The sequence below is a fragment of the Passer montanus genome, unplaced genomic scaffold (genome assembly GCF_014805655.1).
Source record: "Passer montanus isolate IOZ18808 unplaced genomic scaffold, ASM1480565v1 scaffold1, whole genome shotgun sequence".
Taxonomy (NCBI): domain Eukaryota; kingdom Metazoa; phylum Chordata; class Aves; order Passeriformes; family Passeridae; genus Passer; species Passer montanus.
The window spans coordinates 17,606,192-17,629,939 of NW_024356504.1; the positions used below are offsets into that span (position 1 = coordinate 17,606,192).

Here is a 23,748-nt window from a genome sequence, read left to right on the forward strand (position 1 = left end):
ACCCAATGTGCCTCTTAGATTACCTCAGCCAGGCCTTTCCTTGCACTTCTGCACTGCAGCTCCTCCGTCCCCAGGCTGCCCTGGGGCACAGGGCCAGGCCACAGGGCAGACAAGCACTGCCTCCAACAGCACCTGCCTGGGCTGGCAAGAGGGGGAATGGGATTGCTCCAGGGGCCCAGAGTGGCAGCTGATTGCTCTCCATACCTTCAGATGAACTCAGATCACTTTGTAGCCTCCCCACCATTGTCTAGTTATGTGGATATGGATTAACAGGGAGATGGATTAAGAGCAATTACATTAGAAAGCAGGAAGGAAGCCAAAAGTCAGTAAGAAGTGGGGCAGAGGAAAGAATGATCAATGATTTTATCCTTGTACAGCATCTCAGTTTTTGTAGCTTTTTCAGGTGGTATTCATCTTTCCTATTTTTAATCATCAAAAAATTTAAGCATCTATGTGCACAGGCTCCTTCTACAGCCTGAGCTGAAGGACAAGGTGGGGTGAATGCTCCTGCAGGACTGTAATTGTGTAAGACAGGAAGGATGAACCACCTTGCTGAGGTGCCAGGTGCCACTGATGGCAGATAGGACACCTGTCCTGAACAGGATTTAAGCTGAGAGTGACAGATCCCTAACTCTCTTAACACTTGTCCCAGGGCATGGGTAGAAGACACAAGAACAGATGTGTTTTGTCCCATTTCTGGTCTTTTAGGGAGTATTTGTATATTTGAGAAAGGATTGAAGGTGTTACTAGAAATGCTGCTCCATACTTAATCCTCAGCTATGCAACCATCAAATAGGTGACCAGGTCCAAACATTTATATGGACCCCCTACATTTGTGTGACACAACTTGAGCTTGTAACTTCCACTTGATACAGTGGATATAGTACTGCTGCAAGCCCTTCCACTGCTCAGCTGCCTATTCAAGTAAGCTTGACATCTTAATGTTTTCATAATTTGTTTCAGAAGAGATCACTAATGTATAACCAGAAGTTATTTCTGTTGAAGTGCAGCTGACAGCCAGTGGTCAGGTGCAGGATGAAACCTTATAAAACTTTGTGTCAATCAGCTACCAAAATTCATACTAGAGGTTCACCTCTGTACAGTGGAAGGGCACAAAGGATCTAACTGAAGTACACTGGCACAATGTTACATGAAGGAATTCTGCTTTCAGGCAGAAAGGGTGTAAAAAATGGCTGGTAGCAAACATTGACCAGAAGGTGGCATTAGACACATTAAGTTTTTGATATTCAAAGCTGCACTCACTCTACATGCAGCTGCTCTCCTGAATACCTAAGAACACCTTTGTCTTCATTTTTCCAGCCTTTTATTGTTACAATAATCCAAAATGTTCTGCATACCCTCTGGGAATGAGTGGAGATGCTACATTTTATCACAAAATAAAGATGCCTACAAATTCTGCAGTAATTGGGCTAATTCTACGTGAAAATCACTGTTAAGCACATATCAAGACATTATTTAGGAATTCTCTCCCTTGTTAATAAAGGAGTTCTTCTAGGTCATTCTTTTCCTCTCCATCAAATGGCAGCAGCTCCCAGCCACCTGCCCCAAAAGCTCCTGGACGAGATGCTGGCAAGCACCACACAGAAGGCACTGATAAAATGGACAAAGACAATACTTCACTGCTCCATCATTGCTTCTACATTACTTTCCCCCCCAAGAAATCCAAACAGTATCTTGTTCATGGCAATGCAGACAAATTGTATTACTGAGCTGGCTCAAGATCTTTATTCCTAGCAAGATTAATTTGTAATTGCTTTAAGCCTAATTAAAATTAAGATCATATTAAAGGTTCACTAGTCCACTTGATCATTGCAAAGGAGATTATAAATTCAAATAGTATTGGGGGATCAGGGATAACTCAGCGCTGAATGGTGTGGCATTTTTATCAATAGCAAAACTGTTCTTTGTGCTTTAAATTACTGACTGCTGCAACCTTAGAAAGTGCTGAATGTGAAACTAATGATTTGCTTTAGGAGTATGAGTATGAGCTAATGTACTGCAAACAGTAAAGGCTGATCATAGATTCTCCATCTGCATTTGTACCAACTGCAGAGCATACACTTATAGTTGATGGGTATCATCCTTTTGTTGGAAGCTACCATCCTGCCCCACTCTGCCTCCTCAAAATTAACTTAATTAGCAAAAATCTACTCTTTAAATTGTTGAAGGCAGCTGGGTTTGCCAGTTAGGGACAGGGGAATGCCCATACAAGTTGTTGAGCTGGCAGGTCAAAAGAGGAGACAATATCTGGTAGGAGAATAGTGAAAGGGCTCCAGAAGCAGCAACTCCACTGTCTGAGCAATGACCATTGCAAAATTCCTTTGGAAGGGCCTGACAGTTTGAGATGCACAGCAGTGCCTTACCAGGACATGCATGGCTGAACAAATGAATAAGGGTAATTCAGACCCCAAATACAGACCTTGTTGATTAAATAAAGAAGGACACTATTTACAGCAGGAGACTGGGAATCAAGAGTCCTGAGCCCTGCTCTCACACTGCTGCTGCCTGCCTGTGTGACTGTCAGCCAGGCACTTACAGCTGAACCTTCTCAGTAAAGCAGGATTAAAAACATCCTCACAGCCCTGTAAAGCACCATGAAACCTGTGTGCACTTTAAATGCAAGTATCATCATTAAAGTATTTATTAAAGCAACAGATGAAGGCTATTCACTACTAAAATATGAGTTCCTTTGCTAGTTCTATATACTCATTAACCAAATGCATTTTATGGAATATGGTGCTGTCAGAGTAGACAGGTCAGAGTTCAAGAAGGTTCTGAAGTAGACAAATTTGAGGTGAGGCAGGTGGTTGCACGGAATCAAGCAGCTGACTGAACTCTGATCTATGAATCAGGCAGCTTATTGATAGCTCTCCAAATGTCTGCAGTTTTTGTACAAAAAAGTCTAGGCAAATAACTGTCAGTGAAAAAAGTTTCTGTGCTGAGAGAAATCTATAAAGTCTGAATGTGGAGTGAAGGAAGAGCGAAGTTCCACAGTCAATTTGTTAAGATTTCCTAGCCCTTAATTAGCCAGTTAAATAGAATATTAGGTAACGTAAAGCTCATATATAAGTGGTACCTGTCCTGGACTGAGTGTAACAACATGTGCTGTTGAGTTCCTAAACTCGGGAAAGCGTTTCAGATCAGGGTTGGCAATGTTGACTTTGCTGAATATGCTGGATTCCTCATAAGGGATCCTGGTAGGATAAAGGAAACTGGTGTCACCAGGTGGGAAGAGGTGCCATCTCTTCCTGAAAATAGAAAGAAGATAGAAATGTATTCAGTGCATGTCACTTGCAGCAAAGAACTAAAGGCAGTAGCAAGGTTTTCAATAAAACATAAATCTGCCTCGCTGTGTGAATCTCCTACGCAGTGAGAACACAGCCAGTGCTTACAGGCTGTCTCCTCAAAGTGTTTTTAAAATATTCCACTTTTTAATTTTTTAACTGAGAAGATTTACAGCTTCTCACCAATCATTTTTAAAGGCAGATAAAATTTAAAAAACCTCTCCCGTCTGGTTTCTTCTTCCTCCTTTTTACATGCAGCATTTACAGATGCTCAGAGCATTAAAAATTGCTCCATAAACTAGAGGAAATAGTTTTGTTACAGACAATGTATTTTTGCTCACTGAATGAAAAGCTTTCAAAATCTGTATTTGTTTTGAAAGGAGGGCATCGTGTTAGGATGGCAACAGTAAAAGGGTATAGACATTATCTTCTGTTTCCTTACATGGCTGTTAGTTGTGAACCCCCCATTCTTAGTAAAAATCACCTTGATGTTCCCATGCCAAAGACAGCATGAATAAAAACCAGATACATCCATAGACATAAGTATCCTTAAACATCTGTATTTTTTTGTGTTACCAGTACCACATGATGAAAATGTGGCTGGTTGTGCATTTAAGAGTTTACTGGTGTGACTGAATGCCAGGTGGAGCAGGACAGGGTTGTTCTGCTCATGAGGGCACTCATGTGCCACGTTGCTCTCTACATGCCCAAAGAAGCACATGAATGCACCACAGTGCAAAGGCCAAGCACAGCTGAGACCACACTTTGTCCTCAGGAGCTAATGTCTCTATTTCACTTACATGGACCAGATCAAAGAGAAAAAAAGAATATGCCAGAACTGGTGGTGCCAATTTGATGGGCATTATAAATGAAATATCTTAGCAGGTACATATGGTATTTAGAACTTTTATATGGCAGTACTTTAGGTGATAGAAATAACCAGAAGGAATACACAAAGAGAATTTATTACATTTAAGAGGTGCCAGACAAACAGTGCAACATGACCCATGCACTAAGCGATGGAAAAGTAAAGGCAGCTCTTTACAGCACAGCTGGAGAGCTTGTGTAGCTCTTCTCTTTGTTTTGGACTCCAGGAAGGGCTTTTCTTTGTTTCCTTTCCCTTGGCACTCACTTCTTGAATTCTGTCTACTGCTTCTGGTTGTCAGTTCTAAGTCACAGATCTGAAAATGGGAGCAAAGCAACCAAATGGCACAAAACCAAAAGGGACAGGAACAGAAGAGACAGGAATAGCAGGACAGTCAGAACTACAGAGACCAGCACAGATCCAAGTGCCATAGGCTGCTGATATTTCTTGGTAATTACCAAAGCAACTGCTGGATGCAAGTATAAAACCACTTCTCCTGAAACTCAAGCCTCATTGCAACTTTATTTTGCCCTCCAAGCTAGATCCTCTGAGGGGGCAGAGAATGACTAGGTTAGGAGGCTCAGGGTTAATCCTGCAGGCTCACGGCGAAGCAATATCATAAAGCAAAAAATTAAGAAGCCTAAGGGATGCAAGGAGGAAATTCAAGATAGCAACAAAGGGCTAAGGAGCTGTCCCTGGCTTTCCTGCAAAGGCAAATCTATTTAAGTTTAGCATAAGCTTATATTCTCTTACAAAGTCTGTCTTGTTTGTGAGTCTCAAAAGGGAATCTTTCTGCTCTGAAGAAGCACAGGATTCACAAGCTTGTGGAAGTTTGCAATCTATTTACAGGCTTTGTTCTGAAGAGGAAAACAACTTTGTCTTTTCAGGCTGTGCAAGGGCTTTGGATTTCTTTCCATGAGAGGAACAAGGATTTTGGTCTACTTGATGGGGACGAAGTGCCTGGGAAAGGTGGACAGAATTGCTGCATGATGCTGGAACTCTGGCTCAAGTTCAACATCTGAAGGTACAGATCAAAGAGGCTTGGCAGGTGTTGTGTCTGCTACATCACTGTACTTATTTAGTACACCCAGTATTTAAGTGGATCCTTAGAAGATTATGGCATTTAAGTCTCATGGTTTTCATTGAGATTTCTGGCTCCTGAATACACTAAAGTGTCTGGACTTCAATGCACAATGCTTACTGATGTGATCTGAAGTCTACAGGATTGGCTGCAGCACACAGCAGTGCTGAGTGAGGCTTCTAGAGTGTCTCTGCTGCACATCCACCCAAGGAGCTCAAGGCTGTTTACAAACATGAATGAAAACCCTACACAGAGTTACCCTTCTTAGGGATAAGATGATGACAAATTCATTTACCTCAGGCCTTAAAGCCACTCAGCATGTGGCACTGCCCAGCTAAAAGGCAACACACCTGACTTCCAATCCTGCACCTTAATCACAACAGCACCACAATCTTACTGTTCTATAAAATGGCAGAGTAATTAATCCCATTGAAAAACCCCTAGCAGATTTCTCCTTCCACTCTATACTATCAAGCATAGAAAGTGTGTGCAACTTTTTCTGTTACTCTAGCACTACTCTAGCAATAATAGATAACAACCCAAAAATCAGAAAAACCCCACCAACCCTGAGGCCACTATGCAAGGAAAGGAGAAAAAAGAAAGAATTGGAAAAAAAAAGGAAGACAGCATGCAAACAGGCAGAAAGATACAGCAACAGCCACATGCTCCTAAATGAGTTTGGAGCCTCAAATGTCCCTTTCAACTTTGCTCACAGCTGGCTGCTCCCATCCTGATGGTCCCCTTTTAAATTAAATCTAGCAGGCTATTAGAGGCTCTTGCACAGACAATATTGTAAAAGTCTAAAGTAGTTTATTTCTATTTTGTTTGGGGGCTTTTTATTTTTAACTCTTTTATCTCCTCATTCCAAATTCCTGAATTCATAACTACTAGAAAGATTAAAGTGTTTATAATTGGACCATATGACACACAGACTAGAAAATAAAATTGTGTCAACTCCAGAATGCCCTCAAGTTCTGCCATTTCCTGTAGAACAGTTAGGGTGCTCTTCAGTCATTGAGAACTCAGAAAACTGAAATCTGAAATCATCAGGACCTAGAATTAATACTAAAAGAGTCCAAAACAAACTTGATGCACAGTATAACTCTCCCCTGAATTTACTGTATGTATGTGCACTTGTTACCTTCCTTGTACTTGCAGCACTAAGTTGCAGCCGTAGGAGTCCAAATGGCAGGGGGTGTTTGCTCCTTCAGAACCAATCCACAGTGTGCTCTCTTTTCCACTTCTTCCAGGAAAACCAAAGTCAGACCACCTTACATCCTACAGCAACAAAAAGGTTTATTTATGTAAGCTGTTGAACTGACTGACATCCTGTCCTTAGTTCTCAGAGTCTCCTGTCTTCTCCTTCCACTGCTCATCACTCTTTATCCACTGCAGCTGTTTTTCCCTGGTTGGGTTCTGGAGCATGCACAGTCTGTTCCCCTTCCTCCAAAATTCTCATCCCCACCTTTCATATCACTCAAGTTACTCCTTTGCTCTACAGAAGGGCTGCCCAAATTTGCATGGCCACATGGGGCTTCTTTTCCTTTCAAACACTCTTTTTTTATCTCTCTCCACCCTTAACTGTCCACCCAAGCTCAGGATTGCTTTTAGAAAAATTCTTATATATGGCATTTTAAAAGATAATGAAAGGAAAGAAGGAAAGAAAAATCCCCATTCCCTTTTCAAACAATTGATAATCTATGTGGAATTTTTGCTCTCTCCTTGCTCCTATTTCAGCTTTCTCCACATAGTCTGGGAACACAGACTTTACCCCATCTGTGACCCAGTGTTATGGCAGGTTAAGTTTCTTATTATTTAATGGACACATTTGCAACTGCAGAGGCAAGTGAACTTAAAACAACTTGATGACAGGAGAAAGGGCAGAACAGGTGTACACAGTGCTGGATCTTTCCAGTCCATTGATCCTCCCACAAGCAATCCCTTGGGGTTGGCAGTTGGAAAAAGGCACAGTGAGGCATTTTTCAGACAATCCAAGGGTTTTGCAGAATGGTTCTGTGTAGCTTGGATAAAGCTTTCCCATGTATCTACAGCTCTCCCTGCCACCTGCAGGGCCTGATCATTTGTTTATTGGAAAGCACTTGAGGAATACTGGCCAGAGATACTGGCACCTTTTGGCTGGAGCCCCAGACTGAGCCTTAGGAAACAGATTAAATTTCTGGCTTCCCGATGGTCTTGGGCAAATCGCTTCATCTCTGAGTTTTATTTTTCCCATCTTGAAAAGGAAGATAATGGTATTTGTTCCATTTCAGTAAAGCACTTTGGGGTCGTTCACATCACCTAACTTTAGGAACCTAATTTAATCTTGGCTCCTGCTCTAGTCAAAGCACTCTCAATCAAGCCTTGGAAAAGCCTCTCTTTCTGCTGTCTATAAAGAGAAAATAGGAGTCTAGGAGTCCTAATTTAAGTATGTAAGCTTGCTGCTTGCAGACAGGTGGATGACTATCCTTTTTTAAGATCTATGGATGACAAAAACTACAACTAGACATTATAAGGATGACTTCACCACGACTCTGCATCAGGAGACCCTCAAAGTGAGTGATAGCCTTCCCAAAAATTAGGTGTTGCTAAAGATTCTGAATTTCAGAGTTATTGATTTTAAAGATATCATTTGAAAAAAATGCAGAAGTGTAATATAAACATTTGTCAAAGACAGCAAAAGATCAAAAAGAAAAAGTTGCTTCTATAGATTTCAGCAGGCATAAAATTTGAAATTCAATACAACTATTTCAGTGAAAAAGTTAAGCGTAGCACCATTTCTACACTTTAATCTCACACCTAAATAGTTTTTATATTTTGTTACAATTTAAGTGAAAAGAAAGCACACATAATCAATATTAGATTTAAAAGAACTTTTTGAAACTGCTCCTGCTGTAGTAAATAGTTGAAGCGATTATGGGTAAAATAGTTTTTAACCAATGAACTGAAAAGGAACTGGTAGTATTACTGAAATCTTGTCACACTGGGCTCCTTTTCTACAATAAAAAGCCACAGTAAGAAGAAATGCACTAAAAGGTGTTCCAACCATAACAGATGGCACATTACTTGTGATATATATTTATTTCATTTGCTGCTTATAATGAAGTTAATCTGTACCCGTATGTCACTTTAAAAGGTCTCATTTCTATTTAAACTTCATGCATGTATCTTGCTCCTGATTTATATCTCAAATTCTGTAATGAAATATCAACTGAACAAAAAATGTAAGATGCTAGATATTGCTCATAGATTAGAATAATGGAATCATTACCTTAGCCCACACAACTGTAAATGATAAACAGTGCAATCTAAATTTCAAACAACTTCTAAATGGCCCTATTAATCACTATAAATAACAGTGCAGTTGGCCTTCTTTTCCCCTTCAAATAACCTCACGTAAATCTAAATAAAATCTAGAAGGAAAAAATGGAGTTATCATCAAATTCACACAAGAAGGGAAGAGAATTTCTACAAAGAACTCCTTTGGCTGGTATAAATTGTTTAAAAAACCGTGTGAGTGTGGAACTGATGGATGCATTTCTCTCCCATGCCTGTGAAAATGGCAGATGACACACACCATATTTGCTTGCATAACACCACCAATTCTTTCCTTCCCAGGTTCTGCTTTTCAAAAAAATCCATGGCATAACCATTATGTGTGTCTGTTCTAAAACTGCAGTACAATCTGTTGTGTGTTAGGTCAGGTGATCAGATTGTGGCATGGCACCTGCACAGAAATGCAACTCCTGGAGCCTCAGCTTTGTTCTTGAATGGGGGCAAGGGAAAGAAAAAGGTAGAAAACGGTTGTTTCCTTCAAATGTGAAGGAGGCAGTAGGACATTCAGGACTTCTGAGCTGCTATTGGCTTGTGCTGGAAGACACATGGAAATGCTGTCTGTGGAGGCAGAAAAAGAGAAGACCAAGACAGGACCACAGAGAAAGTTATGCAGAGATCTGGGGAAGCCTGAAACCTCCCTGCAGCTTCCAGTTTAGTGCAGACAACACAAACCAGCCCAAGGTTATGTGATCCTGGTTATGTTTCAGTGTGCTCAGGAAAAGGAAGGGGGAAAGAGAGGTAAGATGATCTCTGTGCCCAAACCTTACCTTCCGACCCAACAGAAAGTCTGAAAAGTCTGAAAGTCTGAAAAAAGACTGATCACTGAAAACCACCAATTTTACAAAAGAATAAAATACATATGAGGAGCATGGGAAACACTGTCTGAGGAAATAATTAATTTGAAGGGGGCTTATCAGTTCATACTCATTGTCACTGATGCAGTGATTTTACAGGGAATTATGATTCCAGTTTCACCTTTCGAAGTACAGAAGTGAATAAGGATTTACTTACTCTTTCTTTACATCTTTTGAAGAAGTATACCTTTTGTACAGCTATCCTTAATTTTGCCCTCTTACAATTTGCAAGGAGAAGTAGCTTGAATGTAGATGAAGCAAGACATTGGAATAGGAGATAGACAAAGAGAAAATAAAAGGAAATACCTTGGGTAGTTGTCCTACTGTGTATGGTAATTACAGACTTCCATGGACAGGTTACTTCCTGTACTTTACTGCCTCCACAGAATCTCTCCTCCTCACAAACAGTTAATCTAATTCTATTAAGGAAAGGAGCTGAGCTACTTAAGAAAATGAGCCACAAGGCAAAATGGAGCAAAGCCATGTTACAGCCTTGTTACTACAATGAAATACATGCCATCAATCCTCCCTCCTGAGTGGAGCTGTTAATTTGGGCACCATTTGGGTGCAAGGTGGATCTGGCCTAAATGGGAAGGAGAATTATGCCAGCCTGGTAATTCTTTTTTGTCAGTTGAGGTGCTGTTTCTAAATTTGTAAGGAGACCCAGAATTTTTGACGGCTGCCACTTGGCAGGATTCAGTTAGCCTGAGAGCTAATAGCTTTTATTTCAGAATTTTAAAATAAGTGGCTAAAGGAGCAGAGAGGGATAGCAGTAGTGATTTCAGAAGCTACATTAGATAATTTGCAATGGTTCAACTAGGAAGAGATAATATAAATGTTTTACCTGGAATATTTCTGGCTTGTCTTCAAATATCCTGGCAATGTACTTGTAGTCAGCATAAGCCCAGTATTTGGAGTAATCATAACAACTGAATGGTCCAGAGAGACAAGAAGGCTGCCCAGAACTCCAAGCCAAAAACTCCTCAAGTGTAGCTTCCACGTAGCTACAACTGGTTTCAAACTGGGGAACTACAGCAGCAAAAGAAAAATCAAATATTACACGAGCATTGAGCATAGAACCAGTAAAAATAATACAGCTCTGGTTAAATGCAACATGAGATACAAATCTGAGTAGGTAGCTTGACTCTGCTCAATAAAATGGTTCTCATGACCTAACTCATAAGTAAAGTCTGAAACTATTGCTTTTTCATTAAGGTTTAATTGAATGGCTGTTACCTTGAACATGCTGTGAGACAAAAGCAGACCAATAGTTAGCATTGTTCTTCAGCACAGTAACTCAATAACACACCCAAGTTCACTAAACAACTTTGCTTCATCTCCCTTCCTAAGTGTGAGTTGCAAATGTGCACATCAAGTATTTCTGTATCCTTTATTTTGCCTCCATAGATTTATGCAGATGGACACGTTCATCTTACCCTTTCCCTAAAGCAATGACCAAACCAGTGTGGTCATGCATAGAAAGTGAGGTATGGAACCACACACATGTTGCCAATGATCCATCTAAAATGCTGTGTGCCCTTATTTTTCATTTGGGACTGACAAAAGCATATTGCAGTGCTCCTTGGCAGACACAGAAAGTGTTTACCAGCAGGGTTTTGCTCCCAGCATGCTTTGGTCAGGCTGACTGATACAGCCTTTCAGCTCAAGGTCAGGTCACTTGCAAGGCCTGTAAGATAACCCACAGCACAGTATATTTTAATTGCAGTTAATCAGAGATTTTAATTTCCCACCCCCACTAACTGTGCCATCTTCAAAGAGACTTATCCACTGTTAAAAAAAATATTACTTTACTATAACTACTACTGGGGAAAAATTACTGCAGCCTGCATGAATGACAATGACAGAGCTGCAATTTAATCTTGTGTAACTTGCAGAGAGCTGCCCAGAAATGGGACCCTTTCACTGCTGTGCAGCAGCAGCTCTTCTTTCTTTACCACTTTCATTTTGTTACTGCAGCAGGTCTCACAGAATCTCACACAGCTTTTACAAACCTTTATCACTATTATTTTCCCTTGTAGTAGCAGAGGTAGTGGTTTCCTTCCCACTACTATCAAATCATTAACTAAAAATGTCAGTGGATGGGCTCCCTACCTAAGGACTGCATACAAGACATATGAATCACTTGCAAGTCACAAAATCACAACCAAAACCCTCTGTATCGGATCCCATATCTGTGTTTCAGTCCCTCTCCTGATACCCAGGTTTTAATGCAATGTTTATCATTTTACTAAAAGGTGGTCTGACAGAAAGATTAGACAAAAGATAGAAGCAATACTGAAGGTGCCTCGATATCTGTATTACATTCATGAGAAAAAAGAGGACATTCTTTTTTCACTTCATGACACTCTTAGGACACTGCCTATTTTCCAAGATAACTCAGAAGCAAATGTTTTAAAGGCAAGAAATGTGCTCTTTCTACCTCTCAGCATATTTCACTCTGAGTTTCATTTAAAAAAAATCCAACTATGAAAGGCAAGACTATCTTGTAGAATACAATCTCCTCAGGGCAGGGTTCTTGGTTTGATTTATCCCTTATTCAGTACCAAGGTGTGGGTGCTTATGGAAAAATAAATAGTAATAAAAAACATATTTGGGCAATCTAGACAGTTTGCTTAGATGGGTTTGTAGGTTGTAGGCTGCAACAAGGGTGAAAATGTTAGCAACAAGCAATGGAAAGCAAGACATTATTAACTGGTTTGCTAATACTTAATGACTTAAAGCTGAGGGTGTTTTGTAATTGACAAATTGCAGATTAAGCCATGCAAGTCTAAAGTAGGCTGCCACTTCTGTCTGATGACACAGTACCTGAAGGCATAACAGTCCTCCTCTTTCCCCTAATACCACAGATTGAAACTGGAGGGAAGGAGAGAGGGAAAAAGTGGGTTTTAGAGAAGCAGCTCTCCTCCTTAGTTAAGGTCTGGTTCTGACAGTTGCCAAAATCTGTTCTTCTCAGAGTGTTTGCAAGGAAACATGTAGGAAAAAAAGGTGTAATAGCCTTAGAAAACACCTAAAGCTCCATTAAGAATGCAAGTGAAATATCTTCTCCATTTCTTTACAGAAAACCAAACCCCTATTCACAGCTGCTGGGGAATTAAACAAATAATCCAAGCAAGGAATAGCCACTTCCTACTCTAACAAAGCACAAGCATACTCACAAACAAAAAAACCTGGCCATGCACATCCAACTCCAATAACCACTTCAGATCTCAGCTTTATGCAAAATTTAATCAGTGTTTGTGCTGTATTTTCAGCGTCCTATTCAGCTGCTGATTCTGCAGCCACCTTTGCAGTCTCCCTCTATATCAAACCTCAGAGACCTGAATTATTTTGCCATCCTTAGTTTTAAAGGTAAAGGTAAAACCTCTTTGGCAAGATGGTCACGTTGCAGCCCTTTCCTATCCAACTGCACATCTGACAGCATCAGCTCAATCCAGCATCAGTGAGAGAAACATCCTCCAGAGATCCTGTGACTCAGAAACTGATCAGCATGACAGCTTCTTGTTCTCTCCAGCTTCTTCACAGTAAACTCATTGTTGATTCATTTTACTATGCAACCACCAAAAATGGTCAAAACAAGAAATGCCTGCATACAGAAATCAGTTCTGCGTAAGTTTTCTCCTAACTTTGTGCTGGTGTGCTCCAGGTAGCTGTCAGACACAACAGCTGTAATGCTACATTTTCTCTGCCAGAATCAAAACTTCTGAAGCTTTGGCCTACCCCTTATCCCATCCTTATAAATCTTTTAGTGTGACTGGAACCAGCTGTGTCGGGATTTCCTGATTAATAGCATCTTCACTGTTCTTGTAATGAACTCTGGTACTCTCTTTGAAGGTATCTTTTGTCAATGCTTAGTCCTCTGATTGTAGTTTTTTCCCTTTCTTACGGACACAAACTGTTTAACTTGTGAAATCAGACAGAATACTATCAAACACATACTTAGGTACAAATAATATACACAAATAATACTGCCAGCTCTCACATTTTTCCATGTTGCAAATGTGCCATCCACATCGATTTCCCTCAGGAAGTTACAAACTAGTAAGAAAAGCAAATATAAAATCCTCGCAACTCCCACCAAGTTGCCCCATTTGCAATTCTCACTTTTGTACATTAAGGAATCTTCAGCTTGGGAAACCCATCCAGGCTGCAGATGTGGCACTAAAGAAAGATGAGGAGCTGCTGTAGTAAGAGATCTCCATGAATTTTGAGTTTTCCGGATGAACCTCACTTAAATAACCTCAGAAACTCTGAAGCTGCCATTTCAGACTGTCACCAGAATGTGCCTTTAAGCAGGAGAGTGGATTTTTTCTTCTGCATTTCCAACTCCATAGAAGGAGTCGTCCCACCTAGTCTTAAGGCAATAAACCTCTTGTGAACATGGAAGGAATATTCAGAGGGATCAATGCAATTTTAGTTGTATTCTAAAATAGAAATTCTGTTCTCTCTCTGAGCAGATAACTGGCTCCATTTCACCTAGGAAAGTTAGCAGGAACAATAAGAAAGAGAGGCCCTCATTAAAAGTAGTTTTAAGCATGCAATAGTGAGATCAACCACCTTCCAAATGACAGTGGCACATGGAATGTATTACATTATTTCAGACTCTGAGATGGCTTGGATAATGGCTTCACTAATATATTCTTATATTGAAATTTTTTTATGGCATCACAGGTCTCATTCAGTTACAATATAACCCCTGAAGGCTGTACCAATCTCCTTGAAGACAATTCTAACCAACATTACCACATAATGGAGGCTCCTGGAGACAAACTGATTGCTGCACAGGGATAAATGCCTTTAGGAAAAAGCGAAATGCAGTTAGATGCTTCAAGATATAAATTCCAATTTAAATCCACTCTGTATCTCTAGTGACTACAAGTTATTGTTAAGTGATGACTCTTATCTACTCAGTTGGTAGCATCAATCTGTGACTTAGCTACATAACACTCCATCAGTCCCATCAGAAACTCTGCCAGTTGGAACATCCATCTGGCTCTCAAAAAGTGCCTACTAATTAATGGAGAGTAGGACCAAAACTACTGTTTTATCTGGTAGGCCTTATGTGTTACAACTCAGATATATTAATAAGTATAATGTTACAAGGTATATAGGCAACAAGGAAAGTGTAACCTACATATATATATATACACATATATATGCTACACCTTCTCTCCTTCTCTATTGGCAATGGGATGCATTTCACACTTAGTGCAAGAATTAGGTGGTACCTCATTGAATGACAGAGATATTGCTATGAAGATGCGTACCAAGGTTTTAATTCTACACCTCAGTTTTCCCATCTGTAGAAAGTGAGTAAATAATATCTCTTCCCCCCAGGAATGGCACAGAAATCATTAATCCATGCTGGTAAAATGCTTTGAAATCCTAACACGCCAAGCATTTTCTCTCTAACAGTTCTGTTTCATCACTTCTCTTGCAAAAATTGAACATGAAATAACATGGTCATGATGCTGTGAAGAAAGCAAATTTCACAGTGTTAAGTAAGATAGCATGATGTAATCCTACCACTGTCACTGGAACTGGCAGACCCTCATCTGGAGTCTTTGTGCAGACTCTACATTCCAAGAAAGAGGAAGTCCAACTGAAAAAGGTTAGAAGACTACAGAAAGAATAGTTGGGTGGGATCTAAAAGACCATGACATATTCAATATTTTTAAAGTGGATTTTTCTGACCTAAGGGTTAAAAAAAATCCTAAAGGTAGTCAAGAAAGTTTATAGGCAAAAGGGAGAAAGTGCATGGCAAAACATATTTTGGTATGTCGTTGGGAGGGCAAAGGATGTAAAGGGCAGGGATAAAGCAGTGCAGAACCTTTCAAGTAAATAGCAGATGGAACATGTTTCTACTATCTCCCCTCCATGGTATGAAACTCAGTCTGTCCATGGACACACTACTATGTAGCTACAGACAGAGATGAAGTTGTAGTATTTAAAATCAAGTTGGAAAATTGTCTTTCTCCCATGGCATGTTCCAAGATGTATGACAGAATCTGGAGGGTTAGCAGTGAAATTATTGCACTGATGTCAAATGATTTTCTTAATGCTTTATATTTCCATTATGTCTTCCATCATAGGACCTTAAAGTACTGAAAATCACCCAAGTCTTAAAAAACTCTGGAGGAAGGTGAGAATTACTACCATACAGATAAACACCCCAATTCTGGCTGATTATTTAGCTAACTCCTTAACACAGTCAGGCTTATGGAGATGGAAGCTCAGCTCATGTGAACAATCTAATCATGTATAAGACGAGGACCAAACACACACACTACAGAGCAAGGAAGGAAAACTGAGAGACTTGGTTCTTAAATGCTGGTGTTACTCCCCAGACATCTTACTGAAAATAAACACGTGAGAAAGAGAAGGGGGAGTTCTACTGCTGGACAAATCCCATTCCTAAAAACAAAGACTGCAATAAAAAGCAATACATTAGAGAAAAAACAGTTATAATGAAAAAGCAGATAATTGCAGGACCTGAAAAAGAGACTTGTGACATTAATGCCTGTCCACCTCATTCTCACCTAAATCCACTGTCTTCAGGCCCAGCCTAAACTGGATTGCCTTTCCCTCCAGCACAGCAGAAAGGTATTTCACATTCCAGTGCAGGGCTGGCCAGTTGCCAACCATGTTACAGAAGACTGCAGGTTGCTGTAGCGACATCACAATTTCCTTGGTTTTCTCAGGAGTAAATGGTTTGACATCTTCATCTATGTAAAGAAAAAAAAAACAGATGAAGAGAGATGATTTATCATACATGAAGTGTTACTTACCATCTTCCATGGGACAAAGAACAGTAAGAACTAAGACCTCCTTTGTTTATGACTGATTGTTTTATTACATTTGTAGATTTTTTAAAAATCAAAGTTGTACTGCAAACACTGGAAGAACTAAATTAAAGTTTAAAGCAGTGTATTAGCACATAAAATATAAAGCAAAAAAATAAAAATAGGCACATGCTTAGAATTATCACTTGTACCTTAGGCAATAAAGCACTGTAGCCAAACTGCTTAGAAATAGGCTAACAATAAAATAAACTTGCAAATAATGTTCAGAGTTTAGAGAACATAAATTTAATGAGTAACAGTTTTTCTGCATGGGATTCTTTCCAGAATTGTAGTGTATTGTCCGAGGTAGCAAACCAGCCCTCCAAGTGTTGTCTTTAAACTGAGGAACAGTAGCACAACCAATCAGCAGGTATTTTTGAAGTGTTTTAAAATTTCATCAACAGAATTTTAAAAAAAAGGAAATTATGCCAATCCAAGAACTAAACTGATCCAAGATTTCCATTTATTCCTTTGCTGTTTGGAGATTTATATGCCCCACTGAAACCATCAACCTGAAATGCTGGCAATCTTGAATTAACTCAGCACTTTCAGAACAACTTTTCTTTAGGGACACATTCAGAGGGAAAATCTGAAGTTTTTTAAAAGGAATGGCATCTCTGTTGAGCGGAAGAGGTGGACCACAGCTTCAGATCATAAAAACATCCATTCATTATTTTAACCTCTATTGAAGTTAACTCATCCAGAATTTGTATCTGTATAATGGCTAAGATTTAACATACTGAATTGATACACATGGCTCCTTGTGACTTCCAGCAGTTTATTTAAAACAAACAAACCAATTCAATTCAATCGTTGTATTTAGGGGTCAAATGATGGTCTGGCATAAACGATGAGTTAAATAAATACAGGCCACGAAAATTTCCTTCACTACTGGGTGCTAATTTCGCCTGTCACTCGTCCCCATGTATGGGAGATAGCAGAGAAACACCCAGTGGCACATGGGGCAACCCTGTGGAGCCAGCTGGGGGAAACACAAGATGACCCACTGGGAACAATGTCACCGAGAAAACTTCTTCAGGATTAATTTAAAAGCAACAAAAATCCAAAATAAATCTATGAATGCTGAAGTGGGAATGATAGGAGTAAGAGGTGTCCTGTGCAGGCTGTGTGCTGTATCTTGTTGGTAACTTCCGTGAGTCCCTCTTCTTTTGACAGGGTTTGTCCTCCCACATAGCTGTGCTTTTCGGTTTTCTAAATTAGGCTGCTATCTTCACACAAACTCAGTGGGAGGTATTGGGGCTGGGCTTTCCTAGAGTCAATGGGTCTCTTATTCAACAGACTTCCAGAGAAACCAAATCCCTCGTGAAAACTCCATTGTGAAGCTTTAAAATGAAAGACCTCTGGTATTTTATCTTCATGGAACATAACATTTTTAAATGGCTTCTCTTTCCTAAGACAGACAGGAGGGAGCTTGGATTTTGGTTTGTTTTCCACATTTCCTCTCATACGCAGAGCAACACTTGACAGGATGGTGTTGCTGTGACACAGAGATGTCTCTGACACTTGGCCTTCAGTCTCACACCCAGCCGCTTACACAAGCAGGCCATAAGGAGGCCTCACGGGGACCGTATGCCTCGCCATATGCTCTTCCCAGGGCAGGAGGCGGCTCGGGGCTCCCGAAGAGCAGGTTAGCACACCTAGCAGGAGCAGCTCCAGAGCACAAGGGACCATCTGCAGGCGCGCGGGCACGCGCGGCCGCGGCCGCAGGAGCTGGCTGCAGCACGGCAGGAGGGCAGAGCTCGGCTGCTTCCTCACAGCCCTTCTGTTCAAGAGCTAACGCAAGGCTTCTCCAGATCTGAACGCTCCCAGGGGGTTTATAAAACTCGTGTCTTTCACCGGTGCAATTATAATATTGTACAGAGGTGGCTTTCACCATGTGGGAGTTGGCAGGCCTTACCTACCTTTCAGATTTTCCAGCTCATAAAAATGAAATTACTTCTGTTTAGGCCATGTTTATCACTGCATGGCTGTCTTTTTGACTACTCAGGGGGTTTTTTTTGCTTTAAGGGCACTACATTTAAGTATTTTAGAGGATGTAAATGCAAATAAATGCAAGAAACTGGTGACACCTTTTTGGAGGATTTTGTAAAGCTGACATTTATTGCAAAAGTTTTAGGTTTATCCTGTAACTTCAGTGAACAGTTGGGATGTGCTACAAAAGCAGAAATTTTACTGGAAGAGACAGGAAGGCTCTTTGAAGCCAACTGTTGATTCTGTGTGGCTTTCTAATGTGATTTCCACATGCACATCATGCTTTTGCAAGGTGTGGTTTTAACCACAGGGCATGCACACACAGTGGGAAGCTCAGAGCTGAAGCTAGTGGGACAGTAGGCCACTGGCAAACAAAAAACCACAATTAGGCTAAATAGCATCTCCTCTACTGAATGATTGTCACGTCACCATGTTCAGTTGTAAACATATTTCCCTACGAAATCAAGAAAAAACAAAGGAGGACAGTCTGTCTTACTAAAATGCTAATAATTCCTATCTTCAAACAGTATTAAAATCTTTGTTTAAAAGTATATATCTTCTGATAATCACATACAAAACATATAATGCACAGTGACATTTGAAACATTTTTGAAAATGTAAAGACTTAAATAAATATACATTAGGGATTTTTGCAAAGACAAATGCAGATTCTTGCTAGATCTGTGTGAATAATCTGTGTCTTGATTCGCCTTTGTATATTTCTTGGTGAGAAGAGAGTCAGCTCTAAATGTAATTCTTTCACTATAACACTTGTCATGCATATCTAAGTGCCTGCTAGAGAAAAAACACTTGGTAAAAGGTAAATATCATATAATACAGCAAATAGATATTATGATAATTTGGAGAACTCTGCTCAAGACCAACAGAGATTTCTGATGGAACTATATGCTGTAGGAGTGGGGAAAAGTAATTAAAAGAGATATCTGAAGATGGAAGATCTGAAGAGAGATGAGCAGGGTAATAGTTTAAAATAATAATTTCCTCAGTTATTGTTATCATAGTTTCACAAAAACCTTATAAGCTGGGCTGTTGCTTCTTGGTATTTTTTAGCCTGAGATTGATGGTAATTGAGTCCAAGGCAAAACCTGAGGTTGTGTAGCCTATATAAGCACATACAGTTTCAATACAGATGTGCACAAGTAAAAGGTGAACAAATAAGATGTGCAGCACTAAAGAAAAATATCCATTGCACATCTTAGGCATTAAATATCAAATTCCTAGGGGAGACTGGGTAGCAGGAGAGAATAGAAATGCATATTCCCTTGAAAAATAAAAGCTTGGTGGGAGTCTTCATTTTCTCAGTTGTACTCTGATCCACAAGAGAAAAGGAACACTTCAGCTTAGCTCTTTCTACCAGGCTCAACAAATGGTGTGACTTCACAGTACAAAAGGAAGCAGGAATAATTTGTCTCATGTTTTGACTTTACCCAAGGCATGTACAGAATCCAACCAGGAACTAAAAAAATGAACCAAATTTTAGCTCAAGTTTTGTAACTGTGGCAGCTTATATAATTGGCAAAAAACATAGGTATTCGTTAGAAAGGCAACACCTTGCAAAATAGAGATCTCCCAATTAAAAAAAGAAAGCTCTCCAGTTGTCTTTACACAAAGTACTGTCAAACACTAAGCCTCATCTAGACTTAGCACTGAGGGCAGGTAAAGAAAAGTAATGAATTGGCCAAGTACTCTCCAGCAGACTTTGTGTTTCTGAAACAGAAAATAATTTAATGATTATGATTAAAAATTTTTCTGAATAACTGAGTAGGGTTTGGGAATTAAGAGTTTAGCACAGCAGGCAGTCTAACTAAAAGTGGACTTGATCAAAGTTGTTCAGAAGTTAAATGTACAGTCATTAAAAAGCTAAATGTACTGTCATTCATTTAAAATAATTTAGCAAATTATAAGAGTTCATTAGTGCGTGGCAGTTGGCTTCTGCCAAAACACCCTGCTGCTTAAATATTAGATTTAATTGAGAGGTATTAAAATTATTTTCTAAAATAGGGAGTACAAGGAAATCCTGGTAATGCATTTGGTACATGCATCATCAAATTGTTTTTCTAGTAAATCTGTAATGCTCCCTTTTCCTTACTTCTTTAAAAAAAATTAAAAATAAAAGAAAAAAAGAAATTTGAATACATTAATACAGAGCAGCCAGATGAGTCAAAAAAAAAAATCACCTAACCTCCAGAATCTTAACTATTCAACAACCAGGCGTGGGAAAAGAGAAGGTATGAGGGAAGATGAACAAACTTCCCAGCCAAGTATAAGTGACTTGGTTTGGAGGTCAGACTTAATGGTTTTACAGTACATTAACTCTGTAAATTAAAAAACCAACTTTAAATAATCTGCATGTGATTACAACACTATGCACTATAATCAGCCTCCTCTGGGCAAACAGAATGCCTCCAGATATACATGTGTAGTTTTCAGGATAGGCTGCACCAACATCTGGGTATTACCTGCTAGCCAGCTATTGCTGCTGCTATTAGTTTGGACTGTGGGAATGTTAATGCTGCGAAGGCACAGAGCCAGCAGGCAGCTTCCCCAGATGTGCAGATGTTTTGGTTACTGAAGGAGAGGTGGTGGTTGCATGGAGACTCTGGGCAGACCAGTCTGCACTTGTTAGACTGGCAGCCCCAGCTCACTCTGGCAGCCTGCAGCCAACACAGCCATCCTTCCTCTCTGAGACTGCTGCTGCAGAGGAGGGCAGCCAAAGGAAGAAAAGAAAGAGCCTAAATGAGGAATTTGGACTCAATTTCCAGCGCTCCTGTGGCAGGGCTGAGCATCTTACAGTTTTTCTTACAGGAAGTTGAAGTGACTTCAGACGTGAAATAAGACAGGAGTGGGAGCCATGCCCAAACCTCATCTTGTCCTTCTGATAAAGCAATGGGAATTGCTGCCAGACTCCTTAGGAAGGAGTAGGGGCTGAGCCCAAAACACAGCCCTGGGAGGGACTTCCCCCCGCTGCTCTAAATGACAGTGTCTTGGGATTTCTTTTGGTTGAGATGACTTTGAGATATATTAAAAGTCTTTTTTTTTTTTTAACTTAGCTGTCGAAAAAGGAGTTAGAAGTTTTCGGTTTGTGTTTTCAAGGTTGTTTATTATTTCTTATTTAAAACATTTTTTGTTTGGCTTGCTGAGGTTTGTTTAGCTGGTCAGTCTGAGGCACACTGCACTGCCTTGAGGCGGTGCTATTTCTTTATACTAAAAATTACATGTACTTTATGTTTAGTTATTTTCAAATACTTATTATCTATGTTAGACAGTGACTTTCTATTCTACACTAATCTTACTTATACCAAGAAGATGGAGGCTAGGAAGAAGAAGGAAGAAGAACAGGACAACACTTAAATTCTTCTGTCTTGTTTCCTAGACCCTCATAGTAAAATTCTTCAAAATTCCACCTTTCACCTTGTGACAACTACTGTTACGTTACTTAAACTTTTGTGACTTGTAATTCTTCATATAAAGTTGCTAATTTACTGTATGGGTTGAGATTGAATTCCCAAGTGTCTCTGGCTTCTTGCCAGGGTCTTCGAGCCCCTCCAGGATTTTGAGCCATTCAGGTCATCCAAAGGGATGTCCTGGGTTCTGACAACAGTGCATCATCTCAAGCACGCATTTAGGAAATTTTTTCCCTAAATGCCCTAAGGCTCTTCCTCGAAAGCTCCTCCTGAACCCATGGCCAGCTTCTGCCTGATGTCTCTGCTCCATCCTGCCATGCAGGTTCAGAATGCAGGCCTGCCAGTTTCCAGCTCATGAACTGAATGCCGAATGACCTCAGCTCCTGTGGTCTCCTCCAGTAGAAAAAATGCTTGAAGGAAAAGTCTGTGGTCTTTAACCAAAACCTTCCACCAGGATATAAAAAGATAGACTATTCTTCCTTAAGCTAGGCTGCCGAAATTCCACCTTTCTGTTAGTCTATGGGGTGTAAATTACACACACCTGCTACTGAGGAAATTCAGTAGCTGAATCACATCTTCTCAGTAGCCCACTGGCACTGATACACATTTCTGACATTTCCTAATAAACAGAAAATTTAATATAAAATTCAATACTAATATAGCATTATAATTGAAAGTAAGGGAACTGGCATGTCAGGAAGTTAGCGTGTATTTCTAAGAAAAAAAACCCAATCTGTTCATATTATAAGCAAAATTTATTCGTATTTATTTTTCTATTCCTTGTCAGTAGTAAGTATGAAAGCACTACTCCTAAACAGATGAATACACTGTATAAAATTCACTGTCAGAAACTGTAACCAAGTGTGACTTTATTGTTGTTCAGTCCTGAAACCTGACTGACAAGAATTTCAAAATGACAGCAGCAAAAGACTCCAAATCTTCTCATTCACACTATTTTCCCATAAGGTGTTGTAGTAAATAGTCAATAGTGTTCTCAAACTTGTCTGACAAGAATTTCAAAATGGCAGCCACAAAAGAATCTAAATCTTCTCAGTCACACTATTTTCCCATAAGGTGTTGTAGTAAATAGTCAATAGTGTTCTCAAAATATGTGCTTTTTTTCCTACAAGCTATTGTAATAAATAGTAATTAATATAATGGAGCCTTTTGAGTTTGATCCTCAAAGGGGTTATGACGGTAGTGTACATGACCTTGTTCACTATCATACTGCACAGGATACAAATTACGATTAATGACTGAGTCAATTAGAGCTATAATTAATTGTCAGAATGAAATTATACTTTAAAAGAGTAAAAAAAGTTTTTGAATTACATAAATTATCGACTTGAAAGAGACCCACCATGTGAACCTCAAGAACAGTTTCTGGAATGTACAATAAGGGTATTAGATTCAGGGATTGCCATTATTATAGGAATACTGAAGAAAAAGCAAGGCTATTATTCCATTGTTTACATCATTCCACTTCTTTCAGCATGGCTAAAACAACCAGAAGTGCTTTTAATCTTTGCTTCAAATTGCTATTTATGTTTATAAAGGTTCTCATGCTGCAACATGAATTTTGTTGGTGAAAAACTGTTAACAGTGTATGTTTTGAATCCTGGGGTTCATATAGACTGTAAAAATAATGCTTTGACATAATGTCAAGAATACACTTGACCAAAATAGCCCACAAAAATGTGAACTACCAAGGGTTTATAATTCAATTTTCAACCTTAACATGCTAATGTTGGTTCTGTTTTTTAATATAACTATTAAACATAAACTCTTCTTTTTAGCAGAAAAAGCACAGCCGTTTTACATAGAAGCTCATATTTCACAGCTTTGTAATACAACAAACTGATGCTAGTGATGTCAAAGTATCTTCAGCATTTTACCTCCAGAGATATCCTTTATCTTTTCTTTTTCTAATAACAACTGCCTGCAAAGTTTCTTTATCTGTAAACACCAAGACTAAATATCAGAGAAGATCAGGGACTGCAGGCCCAAGTTTCTACTCAGATCACCATGAACTC

General features: G+C 39.6%; 1 protein-coding gene across 3 annotated transcripts in view; it reads right to left on the bottom strand.

Annotated features, from left to right (window-relative positions):
- The window catches only part of HSPBAP1 (HSPB1 associated protein 1), a 40,896-nt gene that overhangs the window by 11,918 nt on the left and 5,230 nt on the right, over positions 1 to 23,748 (bottom strand). For 2 of the 3 annotated variants that reach the window (XM_039729624.1, XM_039729454.1), the window contains exons 2-5: positions 15,996 to 16,181; positions 10,283 to 10,467; positions 6,393 to 6,529; positions 3,098 to 3,269 (exon numbers count right to left, since the gene is read on the bottom strand). In XM_039729624.1, coding sequence (XP_039585558.1) covers positions 3,098 to 3,269; positions 6,393 to 6,529; positions 10,283 to 10,467; positions 15,996 to 16,181 — 680 coding nt within the window. Of the gene's footprint in view, positions 1 to 3,097; positions 3,270 to 6,392; positions 6,530 to 10,282; positions 10,468 to 15,995; positions 16,182 to 22,256; positions 22,688 to 23,748 lie in introns of those variants that run through there. The other variant, XM_039729543.1, reaches the window with a different exon arrangement.